Genomic DNA, 21,427 nt, shown 5'->3' on the forward strand with positions numbered 1-21,427 from the left:
ATTTATTACAAAGTAACAAATGAATGACGTGTGTTGACTACTTTGGCTGGGATGAGGACGTGCAGTCACCGTGGGATGTTCTCCAGAGCTTTCTGTACACTTCATCTTACTCCATTCTTTTCGCAAAGCGGCTACTATACCTCAGTCTTGTTTCTCCGACGGACTATCGTTCCCCATACCCAAATACGCGGTTTATTACGGGGCTTCTCAATTAGATTGGCTCTGGGCCCACCAGTCGAGTCCTCCACAACAGTAGCTCTATATGGCACGGAACGGCTTGTGAACGTCGGCTCGTCCCCGGGAGAACAGGATGAAATCACCTATGCCTCAATGCGAAACCTTGACGGGCGATCACTGCATGCTCTCCTTGATGTGCATAATATACAGTCGACCCCCGTTTATCCGTGCCGTCGACCCCCGGTGCCGTTCCCGGCGAAATCGTCCGGATACCGGGGCATCCGGATAAATGAAACGACCGAATAGAAACGTCCTACAGAGCAAGGTTTGATTAAAACACAAAAATCTCGTCAATGACAGCTGTTACATAGTAGTGTAGGCACTCGATTCCTGCAAACTTTTGCTAATTGCATAGAGTTGCCACGCTGTTGCGCTGCTCGAAGAATGTCAGTGCGGACACAAAGTGTCAATGTCGGAGCCTTGTTTCTCACTGGCGTCATCGGCACCGTCTTGCTGCACATCATCGGAGACAACAGCAGCAATCACACCGTCATCAGTCATAGCTGCACACGCGTCATCATCCTTATCAACGTCAACGTAGTCAGAAACCGCAGCATCATCTACGGCAGTCGCAGTGAGCCTCTGCATCAGGGATCGCAGCTCAGCTAGGGGAATGTCTTCATCGGCCAACGGACCGTAAGCAGCAGTCGGGTTGGAGTTTTCCCCTCTAGAACCGGACAGTTGCTCGAGATATTTCCAAATGACTCGACTGGTCAAGGTGACCCAACGCACACAAATAGAAAAGGGGGTCGTCGTGCACTGTTGTCTCCCCTACGGAGGAATGTAGGTCCCTGACGTGTGACGGGAATAACCCCAACACAGCGAAAAGGGTGACGAAGCGGGGTCAGCGTCTCCTCTTACTCACGGTAGTCCGGATAACTGAAGCTGGATTACAAAAATTTTCGACTTTCGTTCCCTGGAATCCTTGTCCGAGTCCGGAAGCTGAAGTCCGGATAAACGAGAACAAAATACATAAGGAAAATGCGTTGCCGTGCCCTTTGTCCTGATACCGCGCGATCCGGATAAATGGAGTCCGGATAAACGGGGGTCGACTGTACATCTTGGCATCAGATATCACTACCATCTAGCTGGGAGGTGGCATTCGTTGTTCTCATCCTGAAACCAAGCAAGCCCCCAAATGCACTGTTGTCCTTCCGACCTGTGAGTCTGACAAGTTGTATGGGAAAACTGATGGAGAGAATGGTTTTGCGTCGTCTTGGCTGGTGGCTCGAAAAGCAAGGTGTGTTTCCCAGGAAATGGCTGGATTTCGTCGCCACCGAAGCTCCGTGGATGCAGCGACTCTCCGCAGTCCAACATGCACGTGCTCGTCGACGGATCGTCGTATCGGTTTTCCTGGACATCAAGCGCGTATATGATACCATCTCGCACGTGTGGTCTTTAATGTCGTGATAGCGGGCCTAAAATCTATAATTAATCGATAAGTGGCGTTCTCTGTGTATGCAGATGACGTTGCCCTTCGGACAGGAACATTACGACCCGCCATTCAGCGGCGCTTGAAGCTGGCTTTAGATAACACCCACACGTGCCTCATTCAACTTGGGATGGAGCTTGCGCCCCAAAAATGTGTAATGCTCCAGTTCACAAGCAACAAATTTCCCTGTATAGGTGACAAGCCTGTTCGTTTCCATAGATTCCTCAGCGTGGTGATGAACTCGGATCTGCGCTGGACTCGCCACATTAAGCACCTTGGAGCCAAGTGCAGCGGTGGCTCCCTGCTACTCAACGTCTTTCTGGCTCAGGATGGGCTGTCATCAGCGCTCCCTTCTTGCAGTTCACACAGCTTTGGTGCGGGCAGGGCTGGGCACGATACTTCAAAAAAGTATCTTCGATACCGATACTCGATACCCTCAAAGATTGTATTTCCGATACCGATACAAGATACAGAAGCGAAATTGATTTTCGATACAGATACTCGATACTGTATCGTCGATACTTCGATACATCACTGAAATCCCGCATATAATAAAGCTGGTCATATGATTAGGGAACTAAAAAAAATTCTCTGTTATTTCTGGAACCTTGAGTGTAATTTTATAGCGCACTCTTTCTGAAAGGGTTTAAACGTATCCGACCGCACGGATTTACTGAAGCTGCACTGTCTGAGCAGGAGAGCAGCTGGCCTTGTTAGAACTTTAGATTGGACTGAAGCCATGGGCACGCTGAAACGATCGCTTCCATAAGCAGCCTAGCAAAAAACAATTCTTTAAGATAATATTCTTCATGCGTACCGGTCTGTGAGCACTTGACTATACAGATGGCACACCGGCCAGCCGGCATCAGCCATAGCTGATACTTGATTTTCGTAGTTGGCCGTTGTGAATTGTGAGCTGTAGGACGGGTTGCTGTGCTCAAGCTAAGCCGGCGGCTATTCTTTCGGCATGAGAGACGTGGAATCCACACTTCAAGTTAAATGGACGTCCTCTTGCGCACTGAGCAGGGGGACATCGGGCAGCGCTGTTCCAGAAACCGTGAGGTTGGTCCTCTGTAAGTCTGCTATGGATGACGCCGAGCGTTTTCAGCGCGCCTGCCGTAGAAAGAGACGGAAGAGATTTTTCTGGAACCAACTGGAAGCCGCGTGCGCCCGCGTCCCAGAACACGGCCCAGGGCCTCCTCTTCCGGCGATGGAGCGCGCGCGATCGAGCGAATTTATGGTAGACATGCCTACGCCGCTGCGGCCTGGCTTGTACTACCGCCTGAGCGAGCGCCTCACAACAGCATCAACATTTGCGTCTTTTTTAGTATCGGGTATCGTTCAAATACACGATACACTAAAAATGTATTTTCGATACCGATACTCCGATACTCCCATTTTTTGCACGCGGTACTTTATACCGATACACAAAATGCATCGAAAGATAGTAGCGAAGATATTAAAACGATGGTATCGAAGATACATGTATCTTCGATACTGCCCATGACTGGGTGCGGGCGACTGTGCTTTACAGCCTTCCGGTCCTGAACAGGATTTCCTGAACATCATTAAATGCCCTTCGGAGCCTGTTTGCTCGAAGCCTTCGTCGCTGCCTTGGAGTTCCCAGAATGGCTGAAACACGGCAGGTTCTGCTGAAGCTAGTGAACTCCCGATTGAGGTTCCATGTGAACGTGAAGTAGCCCGGCACCCCCGTTTGTGTGCACACAATCGCCGTCACCCGTTCCTCAGGAAAGTTCGATACGACCCTGAAAGCGACTTTTGTTGAGTGGCAAAGAGGACACGCTCGAGCCTCACATGGCTTCGTAGCTAAGGACGTAGCACCGCCGGAAGTCCCTTGATCTCTACCGGTGCCGTAAGTCTTCGGAATCTTCGGGAACGAAGAGAACAAGTTCCCCGTCAAGTGCTTCCAGCCCATTTTTATGCTCTGGTGGAAGAGAAATTGTCCAGCTCTGCAGCAGCCATACACGAATGGCGCTTCCAGAAATGGCAAGTCTGCCTCGGCATTCATAATACCATCCGAAGGCGTGGTGCAAGGACGACGCCTGTCGCATCCAACCTCATCAACAGCTGCAGAACTCTATGCCATTCTATTTTTCCTGCAGCACATCGTTGATTTTGCCCCGCAATAATGGACAGTGTTCACTGACTTAAAATCTGCACTGCAAGCGATTCAAAACACAGGCATACGAGGCTCATCCGCGTCCCTAGTGACGGATGTGTTAATGGCTTATCAGCTTGTGTGCGACGCAGGGCTAGGCAGGTTCTCCAGTGGGTTCCAGCCCATTGCAGTGACATGGAGAATGAACAGGCTGACAGCACAGCTGAAGCAGCTCTCATCGGAGACGTGCGCGACTATCGAACTGCTGAGAGGAAACTATCGTTCCATTTCTCGTCTGGTCGCACCCCAGGCTTCCCCCCAATGGACAAATGACATTCTTCCCCCATCTGTGCTTAGAAGAGTTGATCCAACGCTTGCTTTCCGGGTGCCACGAAACACCTCCCGTCAAGACGCTGCATTAATTCACCGGACGCGACTCAATGTCGCTTTTACAGCTCAGTGGCGTTACCGCATCAGACAAGTTGACTCCCCCGTGCCCGATTGCCCCGATGCCGTCACTGTGGTGATCTGGAAGATCTAGAGCACATTCTTCTTCACTGCCCACACTACCAACCTTCCCGAACAACACTTTGCGGGTCTCTCAATCAGCAGTACTCTCGCCCCCTCTCTTTGTCAAAATTGCTTAGTCCATGGCCGAATACAGCCCACCAACGCTCTGCCCTCAAAGATCTTCTTTTTGGACACTATAAGACTCCGGTCCTCACTGTGAGGCGGCTCATTATTCCATTTCCCACATCATCACCGGCAATGGGGTAGAGTATCGCCCCTGGCGATGAACCTGCCTAATCACCATATCATCAAATAAAGTTGCTGTTGTTTTGGTGTTACAGTTATGGACCTTTCCTAAGTACTGCGCACAGTGCGAGTAATGACCTGTTGTGCGGGATTTCAATATATCCTTCAGCATTCATTATTTTATCCGGAACCATCAACGGCTACAGTTGAAATCGATATTACCTCTTTCTGCTCTCTCAGCTATACCTCTCGACGAATCTGTAAGTAACGCCTACGAATTCACTAAGAGTTTCTTCTATAGCAGAACCGAGCGCTTGTAGGAAAGGAGCCTCGCAAACACGAGAAACGCGTGGACAGAACTGTTGGAAACTTGCAGCGATGTGAAAACTTGCACTGATCATCGAGTGATTATTAATGATAACTTACATTGATGGTGTACGTTCTTCCACCGACTCTGTCCCTAGCTTCGAGAACGACGACATCCACACCGTGTTTTCGAAGTAACCGGGCTGCCGACAAACCTGGGCATGAATGTTGTGTAATGATCAGGAAACGGAGATCATGTTGATGTAGTGGGCGGTCATCCGCAAGACGCCTAAATGAACAAGCTTTCGTCTAGGTAAGTGGCAGATCGAACCACAAGTATCAACATCTACATGCATGGCGATGATACAACTCAACTAAAACAGCTACAACTAAAACTGAGACAGGTACATGCATGGCGATGGGATTCCAGCGCAGGAATTGCGATGGAGTGTAACGCCGAAACTACGAGGAATGCGGTACCAACTTTTTGTGAGTGAATGACTGGACTTATTGGCCATTGAAGGTCTCGTCTTCCCCAAAACAGTGTCCTTGGAATTGTGTGTATTTTCGTTTATGGCGTTCTTGCCACAGAACAAAGCACCTGTGGTGGACCTTTTATGATAGCCCTCATTTGTCTCATCGTGTTAGTTGTAATTTATTTCAGTTTAATCAAATAGGCCCGCTGTTTCTTTTATTGCGGGAACAACATGAACTCTCTCAGAGCAAGGTCGGGAGGGTGTGGGACCAACGCACTGTGGTATGTTGCCCGAAATCCATTTGTGACGACTGATCTGTAAACAGTGACCCACACTCAGATGCCTCACTCCACACTCTTCATGCCCTAAGCACCCTGTTCATCAAGGCGTGCCCCAAGGAAACATTCTGAGTCCTACACTCTTTAATGTGGTGATGGCAGGCCTAAAATAGATAATTCCTCGCAAATAGTATTGTCTGTGTATGCCGATGACGTTGCCCTTTGGACAGTAGACAAGTCACGACCAGCCATTCAGCGTCGTTTGCAGCTAGCCTTCAATGATATCCATCTGTACCTCACGCGACTTGCCCAAAAAGTGCGTTGTGCTCCCTTTCATACGCAAGGCTATGACGAATTTCCCTCTTTGGCTTGGTGCAAAGAAGCTCGAGCCTGTACCTTCCCATCGCTTCCTCGGTCATGGACTCGGACCTGTGCTGGGCTCGCCACATTAAGTACCTTGAAACCAAAGTGCAGCGATGACTTCCTGCAATTTAACGTCTTTCTAGCTTAGGATGGGGCTGTGATCAGCGCTTCCTTATAACCGTTCACGCGGCTTTTTGTGAGGGCAACTGTGCTTTACAGCCTTCCAATCTTGCACAGGATTTCCACATCGTCATTAAAGCGCCACTACGGATTCGGAAAACAGCGTTTATTTCATTTAGTCCATAGGTGCCTCAAGGATTCTATACGCGAAATTTCAACCCTGTTTACCAACGCTGTGCATTTCTGTCAATTTTTAAAGATCTGCTGAGTCTCCACAAGTTTCGATGACGCAAGGAGCGGGTGACGCAACCATAAGCCCACAAACTGCAATGATGTCGTGTTCTGGAGAGGGCACTCGTCTCCTAGCAACGACGCTGGCGTCCGGGTGGGTCACGTGATGGAGAAGTCACGTGACGGTGATCCAAAGAGGGGAAAATGGGAGAGGTGGCTTCTCCCTCCTTGTGTTTTCTCGAAGTCCGGAGCGGTCGGTTGGGTATGTCACGTGGGGCTCCGCCAATGGAGTGCAAAAAGTGAGCCCCACCCCCACCCCCACCCCCGGAAGACGCAAAGGGCAACAACGTAGAGTATCGCCCCTGCCGATGGAACTTCCCATTCATCATCTCACAATAAAGTTGTTGTTGTTGATAGACCTTCACTTCGAGGCTTCCTCAGAGTATTACAGAAATAGAACAACTCTTTCTGTTTTTTTTTTTTTTTTTTTTTTAGTTTGGAGCGCTCCGAACGTTACGCACGTATAGGTCACTCTTTTGGTGGGCTGGAATTTTAGACAAAAGTTGCGACATCAGACGCTGTTAGACATATGTCGGCACAGTTCCCTTAAAGTCGGCCTAGGACGCACATCCCCCCCCCCAGGCCGTTAGTCGTGACGGCCGCCCGTGGCGAGTAACGGGGAGGTGATGCACTTACCACGCACCAACTCCTATGGCTACATGGCCCATTCCACACCAATACTGGGAAGTGACCCGGTTGTGTTGTCTGGGTGTTTTTCCTTAGTTTTCCTCCGACGGGGAATGTCGGCACAGTTCCCTGTGAAGTCGGCCCAGGACGCACGATCCCCCCTGCGATAGTCGTGACGTTGCACGCCTGAGCGTGGCCGATTACCTCAAGCAGTTCCACGACCTACGTTATGGAATACTAGGGCTTAACTTCAACTTCAACTTGTCTATTTTCCGTAGCAATGCATCGCCCGTCCCGCAAGTCCCGTCGTGTGAGGCTTCAACGCTTGGGGTTGCCGTTTCTCCCAACGCAGAATCTCGCCGAGGGTATCGGTGTCACACAAAAGGCGATCGATTGATCACCGGCGTTTACCAGCAGCGTATTGTGCAAGGATTGCCACTTACACATTGGGTTCGCTTTTTCCCTTCTGTGTGTGTGTGTGTGCTTTGTGAGAGTGGAGGGCTCAGGAACTAGGGCCGGCGAGATAAATTACGGGCCCCGGGGACGGGCAATGCCCCGGGCTCCTGCCTCACGTCTCGATAACATAGTCTCAGCATTTCTTCTATACGTGATTACGACAAGTCCTGCGTCTCGCGGGCCCCTAAAGAGCCCAGCCCTGGGGCGCCATCACCGGTTGCTCGCACTCTCGCCGGCCCTGGCAGGAACCATGACCTGTAGGACATGGGCCAATTCCGTGCACGTGCACGTGCACGAGCTCTTTTGGGTAGTTTATACTAAAAATTCCGTATTTGTCTTCTTTACGCGAGTAGTATTTTGGTGAAAAGACCAAAGCGGAAGATTGGCACCTTGAGCGACTACTTTAGCCTGAAGCATGTAACCTGCTCTTTCCTACTGGTTCCCAATATTGCACTCTAAAACCAGAACATTTGCCAATTACGCGTTAAGAACCAATCACTGTCCCGAATGATATCATTCTTGCGCCAGAGTGTGAAAAAAGGGATGAGCACGACTTTTGTGGCATGATGCGCTGACGCGAATTCCCACAGAGAGCCGTACACCTCCCGTTATGAACAAATTGGGATGGAGAAAAGGATAACAAGCAGAAAAATGTAATTCTGCCGGACGATGTCGATGAGATAAAGCTCCGTTTTTGGAGTGTCAGCGATCCCAATGCCATGAGTGCACGCGGAGCGGAGTTCGGTGTACGCTGCGAACAGGGTCGTGGCAACGCTCTATTAACCACCAAGAAACGAAATAAAATCCGCCCTGCGCTGTGACTGTTCTTTATGTCAGACAAACAGAAGACGGTCACAAATGAGCGGGACAAAGTAACATGCCACTTTAACGATACCCTGTACTGTCTTTCAAGGAAAGTAAGCTAGTGTTTAGAGGAGGAAAGAAAACGATTAAAAACGATTATGTAAAAGAAAACGATTAAACGTCTCCTAGGAAAACGTTTGCATACGTATACATGCCGCTGTACGTTTATGCAAACGAAAACGTTTAAAAACGTTTAAATACGTATACGTGTTGTTGAACGTATATCTAACAGAACACGTTTATACGCGTTTTAAGAAAACGTTCTGTGAAACGTGTTACAAAACGCGTTTCTTAAGAAACATTTAAACGTTTTGGCGTTTAAACGTTTAACATAGAGCTCTAGTTTTGACAAAGGTTAGAGGCGAACCGTCGTTGAAGAGTGGATATTTGTGGAGTGATCTCCGCGAAAAGGCCATGGCTACAGTGTTGGCGGGCGAGGTACTTAGGCCGCGGTCGGCAAGATAGTGGGCGATTGTGTCCGAGCGTTGTACACTACGTTGAATCGCATTACGACGAAGGGCAGACGTCCAAATACAAATGTCATCCACATAGATTGTGATGTGGGTGTGGCGTGGCAGCTGTGCAGGAAGGGAGGCCATAGTGATGTTGAACAAGAGGGGGCCAGGGGCTGAGTACGCTTCCCTGCGGGACGCCTCGATGAACGGGATACGATGCGGTACTCCGTCAGCAGTGCGGACAAAAAGGGAACGATCTGCGAGGAGGTCTCGGATCCATGATAGGGAGCATACCCCTACGGTGGCGTCCTGGAGAGCCGTAAGGATTGCATTATGTTGGACACTGTCATAGGCTTTCTTGATATCCAGGAAAACAGCAGCGGTCGGGAAGCCGTCCGCGCGAGCCTGCTGCGTCTCACTGACCAGAGCCATGACACTGTCGAGTGACGAACGGCCTGAGCGAAAGCCCATCATTGTTTCCGGGAAGAAACGATCTACTCTCAAGGTGCCAGATGAGACGGGTGAAAATCAATCGTTCCAGGGTTTTACCCACGCAGCTGGTAAGGGCTATCGGACGGAAGGAGTCGAGGTGATGTGGCGATTGGCCGGGTTTGAACAAGGGGACAACCCTAGCCAATTTCCATTCCTCGGGTGTTCGCCCCTACTGCCAGCTGTCACTGAAGAGGCGTAAGAGATGCTGCCTCCCCACATGCGGAAGATGCTGAAGTGCCATGTACGAGATCTGGTCCACACCGGGGGAGGTATGTTGGGGCGACGCACATAGGGCAGAGTGTAACTCCTCGAGAGTAAAAGGTAAGCCCAGGGCTGCGTTGCTGGTGGATGGCATCGGAGTAGTAGCAGTTTGAGTTGAAGCAGGCAAGGTGGTGAGGCGGGCACAAAAGTCCTCTGCAATGTGAATTTCGGTGTGGGATGTGGCCAGAGACAAGGAGCGGAATGGGTGACGTTGCAGTACAGGTGTCGAAAGGCCCTTAAAGGGACGGTCTCGCACCCCCTTCCCCTTTCATAAAGTGTACCATTCGATTGCCCTTTGTTGAAAATGGAATACTGCGAATTTACACGACAACACACGCCACAGTTATTAAATAAACGAATTAAATTGATAAAGATTGCAAAGCATGCCGCGATCTGTGTTGGCAACAATAAGACCGACCACGTCGCCCTGCGGGAAAGTCCGTGATAGGATACAGAAACCGTCTGCTTTTGCGCGCGCTATTGCACCGGCCTGAGCAGACGACTTTCAGAAGTAACTGGGCACCGCGCTTTTTCTGTAACTTTTGACTCGAGCATACGAAGCGGGCAATCAGTGTACTCTGCTTTTTTTATTATTATTATTTTTTATTTTATTATTTTTTTTTTTGCTGGGAGACCACTGGTTACTTGCAGACATTTGTAATTTACGAACCAGTCGGACACATGTTGAAGAAACTTGCCCCAGGTTGGGAGCAGCCGATAGACTGTGCTTCTTCTGAGCACCCTTCTCATTGCTAGTGACATATTTAAAGGGAACGGTCTGAAACGGGATAGCCATATGTGCGCGAAAGCCACTCGAAGTCTGTGGATGCTAAGAAGGAAATTTCGCCACGGCACAACGAAATATATTAAATCAACAGTATCCTTAGTTCAACCTCGTTTAGTGTATGCATCTGCAATCTGGGTCACTACACATGCACGCTATCCGAAAAAATAGAGGAAGTACAAAGATCTGCTGCCCTGCTTATCTTGTCTAGGTTTCGAAGGACTTCTTCGGTTACATGTCTGTTGCAAGAACTAAATTTAGATTCACCTGCATATAGGCGAAAAGTAAATAAACTAACACTGTTCTTTCTCCTATACAATGGTCAGTTGATTACAAACAATAATACATTGTTAAAATTTATCCACATTCAACAGGAATAAGTAATCGAAAAATGTCATTAATTTTTTATTTATTTGCCAAGAATGTTTAACACAAAAACACGCACACGAAAAGCCTGGGCTACCCGCGATATCTTTTTGGCACAGTGCCAATCACTTCAGCGGATGGTCGGGCTATGCCTAAGTGACAAAGTCTCCCCAAGGTCCCCCCGTCCAAATAAGCAGTAAACACGCCGCCTGCGCAGCTTGCGCTCTCTTTTTTTCCCAGGTACTTGAAGTCAATTATTATTTGACAAAGGGTTGGGGGATTAACATGTATGGCATGTTTAGTCACTATGTGTCCGAGCGGAAAAGCCTATCAGGTTGTCGAACGGGCTAGGGCGAACAACATGGGCCCTTGGACCGCTTCTTGGACAGGAAAAAGTGGGTTAGCATGAGGAATGTGTTTACGAGCAAGCGGGTTACACGCAGTTAAATGTTGCTTAGGATAACGGCATTTAGAACTCCGGCGTTGCTTTTTGTTGTTGTATTTTTTTTTTTTTTTCATTTTCAACACTCCAAGCGAACCAATAAAAAATCGATCAAACGACCGCTGCCGTTTCGATCTTCGTTGAAATATCTTTCGACCAAATCATATGTCGGCACAGTTCCTTTAGAAGTCGACCAGGATGCACATTACCCCAGGCCGTCAGTCGAGACGTTGCCCCCCTCTGTGAGGCCAACAACGGCGATACCTTTCATCGTCACCACAGTGAATTAAATTCGCCTACCTGAGGTAGAGCGTGGTTGACAAAACGTCTAAGAGAAAATGTGGCCGATGAACAGATATCAACATGAAACGCCGTCTGGAACGCCGGAACAATAAATGCTGCACGCCATTTAATGAGGAACATAAAAGCGACTCCATTTGCTGCACCGCTTGTATTGTACAAATTGCGTCTGTTCTTTCTGTTCCTCTCTTTATTTTGCGGAGCACAGACAACGCGACAAGATCAGGAAGGAAGAGTCGTCTTTCCGCAGAACGAAAATTCAAATCTCAGTTTTTTCCTTCTTCTCACTGATCAGGCCATATCTTCTGTTTTGTCGACCAACTCGTGGAGTGGTAAAAGTTGTTTGGATTTCTGTAAAACGCTAACAACTTGGGGCAGTGTCAATGGGAACTTGAACTGGAGAATCGCAGCAAAAATTTTGAAGTAAAAATGGTAGACATCGATGCCAGCGAACTTATAATGGAATATCGTTTTGTGTAATTGAGAAAAAGAGAGGACGCCAAACAAAGAGACGCCAAACAATTTTTAACGTACACATACAAGAAAGCCTCCAGGAGATATATCTGAATCCTTGCATTTGCGTCAGGATTCTATTTTCTGACCACACCAGCTACTGTGGCTGATGCTGAAAGAAGTCTCAGCACGATGAGACTGACGGATCAAGAATATCCTGCGCTCAATTAACCATAAGAGATGTCAGGCTTTCTGACTTCGTAGTCAACCGAAAACATGATTATCATATCTCTAGACTATGACGCGTTGATTAACCAACTTGCGAAGAACAAGGCTCGAAAGAAGGGTTTTGCGCAAATGTTCACTGCAGGCCTATGTATGCATAATATAAACCCTATATAAATATCGTATTCCAGCTTCTGCACTGTAAGTGAACCCGCACATATCCATGACGAAAACCCGAGACTGGGAAAAAGACGAAAAACAGACGACACAACACAAAGTCTCAAACACAGCTAAAGTTTAATGGACAACCGCACACTTTTAACACATCAGGTGGGGGAGGAGGGACAGTGCAAAAGGCTCGCCAAAGCAGGGCCGAAGGTCACAGACGCTTTGCTGACACAGTTCCCAGCCCCCAAAATTGACAACGTTTCTCTCTGTGTCAGCAAAGCGTCTGTGACCTTCGGCCCTGCTTTGGCGAGCCTTTTGCACTGTCCCTCCTCCCCCACCTGATGTGTTAAAAGTGTGCGGTTGTCCATTAAACTTTAGCTGTGTTTGAGACTTTGTGTTGTGTCGTCTGTTTTTCGTCTTTTTCCCAGTCTCGGGTTTTCGTCATGGATCTTAGCCACCAGCTCGCTTGCTTTTTAACCATTTTATCCGCACATATGTTCGGAGGGGACCACGCTCTTTGTTGCTACAGCCCTGGGAGCCGAGGTAGTAGCTCATAAGCACCAAATGCTCATAACCTCCAAACGCTCAAAACCTCCAAACGCTCATATGCACCGAAAAAAATTTGGTGGTTTTGAGCGTTTGGTGGAAATGAGCAGGAGGGGAGAAGCTGCTCATAAGCACCAAACGTCCAGAACATCCGAATGCTCATATGCACCGAAAGGCGGGAGACCACAAAGGCCGGGTCTTCCTCTCCCGCATTTGGAACAAGGTCATAGGGTGAGAAAGGTGGAATGAATGGCGACTACCAAGGCCGCTTAATGTGTCAGTTTGAAGTTTATGTAACAGCTTGGTCCTGATTGTATGTAGTCGGAACGAATTTTTATGGAAGTTTATTTTTATCTATCGTGAGTCAATTGGTGTTTGAACGCCGTAGTGTCCGCCCATTTGGTCGAACGCCGTTTGGTCTAGTGAGGTTTGATCGAAGGCGTTTGATCGAACGCCGCTTGGTCGAAAACCGTTTGATCGAAAGCCGGTTGATCGATGCCGTTTGTTCGAAAGACGTTTGTTCGAAGGGAGTTCAAAACTGCATGCACTGTGTCATCCGCACCTCTTTTTCTGTAACTTTTGACTCGAGCATACGGAGCTGGCAATCAGGGTACTCTGCTTTTTTCATTTTTATTATTATTATTATTTCTTTTCCTTTTCTTTTTTTTTTTGCAGGGAGACCGCTGGTTACTTGCAAACGTTTGTAATTTACGAACCAGTCGGACACATGTTGAAGAAAGTTGCCCCAGATTGGGAGCAGCCGATAGTCTGTGGTTCTTCTGAGCACCCTACTCATTGCTGGTGACATATTTAAAGGGAACGGTCTGAAACGGGATAGCCATATGTGCGCGAAAGCCACTCCAAGTCTGTGGATGCTAAGAAGGAAATTTCGCCATGGGCCCATGGCACAACGAAATATATTAAATTAACAGCATATAAAACCTTAGTTCAACCTCGTTTAGTGTATGCATCTGCAATCTGGGTCACTACACATGCACGCTATCCGAAAAAATAGAGAAAGTACAAAGATCTGCTGCCCTGCTTATCTTGTCTAGGTTTCGAAGGACTTCTTCGGTTACACGTCTGTTGCAAGAACGAAATTTAGATTCACCTGCACACAGGCGAAAAGTAAATAAACTAAAACTGTTCTTTCTCCTATACAATGGTCAGTTGATTGTCAGAAACAATAATACATTGTTAAAATTTATCCACATTCAACAGGAATAAATAATCGAAAAATGTCATTAATTTATTTTTTATTTATTTGCCAAGAATGTTTAATACTTGAAACCAATTATTATTTGACAAAGTGGGTTAGCATGAGGAATGTGTTTACGAGCAAACGGGTTACACGCAGTTAAATGTTGCTTAGGATAACGGCATTTAGAACTCCGGCGTTCAACACTCCAAGTGAACCAATAAAAAATCGATCAAACGACCGCTGCCGTTTCGATCTTCGATTAAATGTCTTTCGACCAAATCATATGTCGGCACAGTTCCTATAGAAGTCGACCAGGATGCACATTCCCCAAGGCCGTCAGTCGTGACGTTGCCCCACCTCTGTGAGGCCAACAGCGGCGAGACCTTTCATCGTCACCACAGTGAATTAAATTCGCCTACCTGAGGTAGAGTGTGGTTGACAAAACGTGTAAGAGAAAATGTGGCCGATGAACGGATATCAACATGGAACGCCGTCGACTCCATAGCGCCTTAAGCTACATAAACGAGTAAACACAAGAGAAAACGAGTAGTAAAAATAAACTGAAGAAATAACATTAAACTGAATATATGTTAGAGGTTCAACGATAACACCCAGTGAGCTTGAACTAGCGGTGCAGGAAGGAGGATTGACGCTGCACAGCGTCGCAGTCAGGCACTGGCGTCATCGAATGGTTCTGTAGCATTCGCTACAGTTCCACAGTATAAAGTCTGCGTCGTGAAGCGTACATTAGAAGTAGTTTTGGCATGTGCTACAACGTGTCTGTTTTTGCATGTTCTTGCCTGTTTAGGTATTTTTTTTTGTCTAAATATCTGTCTATTTTCATGGTTTTGGCACGTAAATTTCCGAGTTCTACTTATAAGAGGAAATAATGTTGTTCTTGAATGCCTAAAACGGTGAGCAAACAGAAATGAGTTGAAAACCAATCATCCAAAGAACCAAACCAGTCAGCTTCCAGACCGAAGGTAGAAGAACTATAGGAGCGAGAATGTGTAGAGCATGTTGGATGGAGTTTCGGGAAAAAATAGTCCCGGAAAAATTGGTCCCTGGTTGCGTGGCGGAAGAAATGGTCCCGCGCGGTTCCGTGCGCCCAAAAATACAGGAGCGTCGTTGTGGACATCTGATAAACCGAATCATAGCCAATAAAGTGCTATCATTCGCACTCCTCATTTGTTCGAAATTGGAAGACATGCTTTTTTAAATTAGCATTAATCTTAATGAACAATAAATGCTGGACGCCATTTAATGAGGAACATAAAAGCGGTTCCATTTGCTGCACCGCTTGTATTGTACAAATTGCGTCTGTTCTTTCTGTTCCTCTCTTTATTTTGCGGAGTACAGACTACGCGACAAGATCATGAAGCAGTTCTGCAATGTCTGCTACCTTCTCCTAAAAGTGAAAAAAAAAAATAAAAAAATAAAAAGGAAGAGTCGTCTTTCTGCAGAACGAAAATTCAAATCTCAGTTCTTTCTTATTCTCACTGATCAGGCCATATCTTCTGTTTTGTCAACCAACTCGTGGAGTGGTAAAAGTTGTTTGGATTTCTGTAAAACGCTAACAACTTGGGGCAGCGTCAATGGGAACTTGAACTGGAGAATCGCAGCAAAAATTTTGAAGTAAAAATGGTAGACATCGATGCCAGCGAACTTATAATGGAATATCCTTTTGTGTCATAGAGAAAAAGAGAGGACGCCAAACAAAGAGACGCCAAACAATTTTTAACGTACACGATGCATTTGCGTCAGCACTCTATTTTCTGACCACACCAGCTACTGTCGCTGATACTGAAAGAAGTCTCAGCACAATGAAAGTGACCGATCAAGAATATCCTGTGCTCAATTAACCATAAGAGATGTCAGGCTTTCTGAGTTCGTAGTCAACCGAAAACATGGTTATCATATCTCTGGACTATGATGCATTGATTAACCAACTTGCGAAGAACAAGGCTCGAAAGAAGGATGAAAGATTAAAGTCACTGAAAAGGTTAGCCAGCTGTAGGGATCGAACCCACATCTTCTGGATTACCTTTCTGGTTTCTCTCTTGTTCGAAAGAAGGGTTTTGCGCAAATGTTCACTGCAGGCCTATGTATGCATAATATAAACCCAATATAAATATCGTATTCCAGCTTCTGCACTGTAAGTGAACCCGGACATATGTTCGGAGGGGACCACGCTTTTTGTTGCTACAACCCTGTGAGCCGAGTGCCTTTCGAGCTAGAATCAAGTCTTTTGTCCTAGGCTGCCTCCATGTCTATGAAAATAAAGCTCAAATTGAAATCCATAAACGAGAAGGCGCTATTCGTTCTGGCTACATACAAGCAGGACCAAGCTGTTACATAAACTTCAAACTGACACATTAAGCGGTCTTGGTAATCGCCATTCATTCCACCTTTCTCACCCTATGACCTTGTTCCAAATGCGGGAGAGGAAGACCCGGCCTTTGTGGTCGCCCGCCTTTCGGTGCATATGAGCATTCGGATGTTCTGGACGTTTGGTGCTTATGAGCAGGTTCTCCCCTCCTGCTCATTTCCACCAAACGCTCAAAACCACCAACTTTTTTTCGGTGCATATGAGCGTTCGGAGGTTTTGAGCGTTTGGAGGTTATGAGCATTTGGTGCATATGAGGCACAACCGGGAGCCGAGTGCCTTTCGAGCTAGAATCAAGTCTTTTGTCCTAGGCTGCCTCCATGTCTATGAAAATAAAGCTCAAATTGAAATCCATAAACGAGAAGGCGCTATTCGTTCTGGCTACATACAAGCAGAACCAAGCTGTTACATAAACTTTAAACTGACACATTAAGCGGCCTTGGTAGTCGCCATTCATTCCACCTTTCCCACCCTATGACCTTGTTCCAAATGCGGGAGAGGAAGTACCGGCCTTTGTGGTCGCCCGCCTTTCGGTGCATATGAGCATTCGGATGTTCTGGACGTTCGGTGCTCATGAGCAGCTTCTCTCCTCCTGCTCATTTCCACCAAACGCTCAAAACCACCAACTTTTTTTCGGTGCATATGAGCGTTTGGAGGTTATGAGCATTTTGTGCATATGAGGCACAACCGAGTTTTGAACAGTCAATATCACATTATGCCGTTGCCTTGGCGACGCTCCGTACGCCTGAGTCTTTGTCTCTGATAAGGTCCTAAGTTCAGAACGGATGTCTCATCTTATCGTTAGTATCTTTATGGCCTACATCAATGAACCCAGGCTATTCTTGCTGAGAGTTCAACGTTCTCAGAAGCCGTTGCAAGGGAGAGAAGATTCCGCAGGCAACAAAGAATTCATCTTCTGCTTCTTGAGTGGGTCACATTCCCTGTGAATTTTGTTTTTTCATCACTGTGCTGTCATTATAGGCTTCAAAAATGTCTTTACTTTGCTCTCTCTGAGAAAGCTAGTGTACGCTCACATATACAAAATTCAATATCTACCTACAAAGAACACTAACTGCGGTTAAGTGGTCTGGGGTAGCCAGTCTGACTTTGTCGTGACTTAAATCCCTGCCTTTTTTTCTTTTTCTATCACATCACATCACACCATATACAATAAACGAGAAACGCACCCTTGTTACGGTATTGCAGTAAGTATTAGAGTAGGACAATATTACGTACTATATCTCATTTATATATTGTTTGGTATTTTATTGCACGATCATGAATTTCAGTATGCCGGTCGTCGGGGCAGCATCTTTTGCGGTGCTGTTTCCGGGATGATTTTTACTTTAAAAAAGTATGTCGGTCTTCGAGAGGCGAGTGAGATACGTTTCCAATGAGTTTCCGGTCAGGCGTTGCTCAGGTCGTAAGCGAGGCGGGAACAACATCCATACTCAGCGACAGATTGTACTGAAATTATGTCGTAAATATTTGTTCATAATAATTTGTTGAGCACGGCTACTTTGATTAAATTTGAAGTTGCTCGAACTTACGACCTCAAGAACGTAACTAAGCGGTCGGGTAGAACCTGCGGCGCTGCATTTTCAACCATGAGCGGGGAAAAAAAACTTTTCACTCGATATGTAGCAGAGTTCAGAATCATATCTATACGTCGGAGATATTTAGCAGAGAGTGCACGTGCTACGGTACTGCACAAACACAACACTAAAATGCAGGCATAGTGTCACGGTGGCACACTTACCGCTGACGCCAGCTCCAACGACGATGACGGGCGCCATAGCCGCGCCTGTACGCCGCTCAAATCACGCTTACAGTTTACTCCCTTCTCGACGCGCTCGGCAGCCCCAGCCAAGAGAGAACAAATAGACGGAAGGGGCACCCCGGATAGGAAGCGCAGATTTAGGGTCCCGTGCCAAGTTTCCCGGTCTTCGTTTCTGTGCAATCTCACCCTAAAAGATTATCTCGTCTGTCTCGCGTGTGTGCCAAGGCACTCGTTAGCGTCCACACACTGTCCCACATCGGAGTTGTTAATAACAGAGTGCGCGAGGGGAAAATACCCTTTCTCACACGTACGCATGGCACAGCAGGTGGATAGAAGAGCGTTACAGCTACTGTAATGCGAGTGGTTATTGGCAGCACGCGATGCAAGCATCGCATTGGCTTAGTTTATTGTGGCGGCGCCTATTTTCTCTGCATTTAGAGAGGACAACCGATGGGCGAGTCGGTGAAGCGTGCTGTGGAGGTGAACGAACGCAAAAGGATTATTATTATTATTATTTGGAGATACGCTTTGAGATACGCAAGGTTAATTTACGGGGGAAAAAATCTGTGACGAGGTTTTGGGCGTAGAATTTCCTTTGGTGACTCAATTAAACCCAATTAATTAATTGCATCAAGGTGACCGATAACTAGTAATTCTAAGTAATTCGTGAATACTTAAGTTAGCTACATTGACTAAATAAATCTTACACCGAACCGTAACGTCACATGCAATTTCTGAAGTGTCATCTACATAAAGGATCAGGGAAAAATAAATTCTACGTAAAAAATGCGTATTTTTTGTGTGATTTTTGGTCTGCAGCACAAAACACACTTCACACGGGCATTTTCTGTTTTCACGCGGATAGCTTGGTGCATATCCTAACACGACGTCGTGACGCGGCTTTTCCGAAGTCCCGACCAACGTCCTGACCCAAACCAAGGCTAAAAAAGCGCCGTCACACGTATCCTTATGATGGTCAGACACACCGTGCAAACTATTTCAATTATATTCGAGATAGGACTGCGGATAATTTCGACCACCTGGGGTTCTTTTGATGTGCGCCCGAAATCTTCGACACACGGTGCAAGAAGTAATGTTTGCCTCCCCCACATTGCTACCGTCCTCGGCCGGGATCGAACCCGCCATCTTGAGCTCAGCAAGCTAACACATTACTGACTGAGCCACCGAGGATGCAAGAACGCATGTCGTATGAACGCAAGTGTTTCTAGGGTCTCTAGCGACTGTTCAGCAGCAGTCGAGTCGGAAGACCTCGTTTTGTGAAGGCCAGCCTGCCTTCATAGCCGACTTCAGTGATGTCGGACAGCACACTGTTGCCTGAATTCAGCCGGGATCCCGAAGCCGGCTAAAAATCCGATTAAATTCATTTTCTAATGTTTCGGACTGTTTCAAAGCGAAATATTCCTGTTACATGTACTTCAGACACCCACTATTCCGATCGCACCTTCAGTTCAACTGCGCTTTTTGTCCAGACACCACCTTTAAACAGTCCGCGGCTCTACTGGTGGATATTTCGTACTTTGCATCTGCACGATCGCAATCAAATAAAAGTCTAACTTCAAAGGTTTTGTCATTTTACTGGGGATGGTGAAGTGAGAGTGGTTTCGGGTAATTTTACGGCATCAGTGCTATAGTTGTAGAAGAGTGCTAAATACCTAATGGTCAGTTTGGTTATGGACACGAACACGTAGAATATCATCATTTTTGAAACAATTGTCAGTTTTCCGGCTTCAAAGTTTGGCAATAGGAGGCCCGAGAGAAAGCTGTGAAGACTAATGTTCCAGCTGTGTCGAGGTCGCTGACATTCTTCGTTATCCCCTGCACTGTCGGCAGCGCCTTCCTCAACACCCTCCGTCACCGTCTAATTTGGTGCTTTGGTGCAGCACAATTTCCATAGCCACCATCCATGGTTCCGACTCCCGTCCCGTGGCCTACCCAGTGGGCCGTCAGCACAGCCCTGCTCCGCTTCCTGCAAGATTCCGGTCTTGCGTCCGCCCTCTGACCTGGCTTTCTCGTGTTATGTCGTGCATGTGCTGCTCTGACTGATTCCTTCTTTCTTTTTCTTTTGTACTGTTTGTTTTGAGGCTTTATTTGCAAATCGGCATCGGCCTGGCTGACATTTCCTCCTTTCTTTCTTTAATTTTCTCTTTCCTTTTTCTTTTCCTCTTTCATTTTCTTTTCTTCCTATGAAACATATCCCCCCCTGTGGAAACTAACCTCCCTGCTGACATAAACGTCACCCGTGACGTAAGAGTCACAAAGGGAAAGGAATAGGAACACATTGAGCGTTTCGGAAAACTGAGGGAAATGTTGGTAATATATATATATAAGATTATATCAGCACGTATGTCCTTGAGGTAGGTCGTCAGTGCACACAGCGCCGGTTGCTGGAGCTGCCTTGGCCAGCCCCCCAGTACCTTCTCAACACTAAAGGGGCGAGAGGTAATGCTGGAATTGGCTTGCCTTTGTTGGCTACACGCGAGTGGGCATCGTCACGACTAATGCAAAAAAAAAAAAAAGAAAAAAAAAGAGCGAGAGAAAAAGGATGAAGGGCTGATCTTGAGGTATGTACAGGATGAATGAAACCGATAAGACCAAAGCGCACTGTGGATGGAAAGTACGCTAGATTGGTCTTTGCGCAAGGGCCGTTTCTTGGAGAAAACGCACTAGGTTACGAGTTTTTGCAGATAGCTCTGCAGAAAAACCTCCGAGGTATAGGGTGTTCGCCAATGTGCCAGTGATGTGATGTGAGAAAATAATGGGGATGTGAGCTTCGACGAAATCGAACTGGCTACCCCAGTACACTTACATACAGAATGTGCCAGTCCTGGAGGGCTCAAGGTTTCCCGCACTCTTTCAGGATCATGTTCAACGGTTTCAGGTTGATTGGAGTGACCGCAGCTAGCATAATCCCTAAAGCCGTTCTTGCATAGTTGCGAATCGGTGAACGCAGACCCTGTGCGTAACCTATGCTTTGTATGACTCAGTGGAGGTCTTTCATGGGAAGAAAGGGCCGGGTCCGGTGATCTTGCATGATGTCCCGTATCCCATTGGTGCGCACTTCAACTGTAGCTGGTTAACGGCCATTCGTGTGTCGATGTCGTCCGTAACTGGTAAGGTAGACCTGCAGATGAGATGTGCCGAGGATACGAACTCGTCCGCTCTTTCGTTGCTTCTTACGACATCTGACATAAACCATTGGAAAGAAAAGATCTCCTCTGATTA

General features: G+C 47.0%; 1 protein-coding gene across 1 annotated transcript in view; it reads right to left on the minus strand.

Annotated features, from left to right (window-relative positions):
- The window catches only part of LOC135385429 (amine oxidase [flavin-containing] B-like), a 32,290-nt gene extending 13,906 nt beyond the window's left edge, over positions 1-18,384 (minus strand). Inside the window, exons 1-2 of the mRNA XM_064614737.1 lie at positions 18,164-18,384; positions 4,971-5,065 (exon numbers count right to left, since the gene is read on the minus strand). Of these exons, the coding sequence (XP_064470807.1) occupies positions 4,971-5,065; positions 18,164-18,200 (132 nt within the window). The 5' untranslated portion in view covers positions 18,201-18,384. The remainder of the gene's footprint in view (positions 1-4,970; positions 5,066-18,163) is intronic.
- Positions 18,385-21,427: the final 3,043 nt, after the last annotated feature.

The sequence above is a fragment of the Ornithodoros turicata genome, chromosome 2 (genome assembly GCF_037126465.1).
Source record: "Ornithodoros turicata isolate Travis chromosome 2, ASM3712646v1, whole genome shotgun sequence".
Lineage (NCBI taxonomy): Eukaryota > Metazoa > Arthropoda > Arachnida > Ixodida > Argasidae > Ornithodoros > Ornithodoros turicata.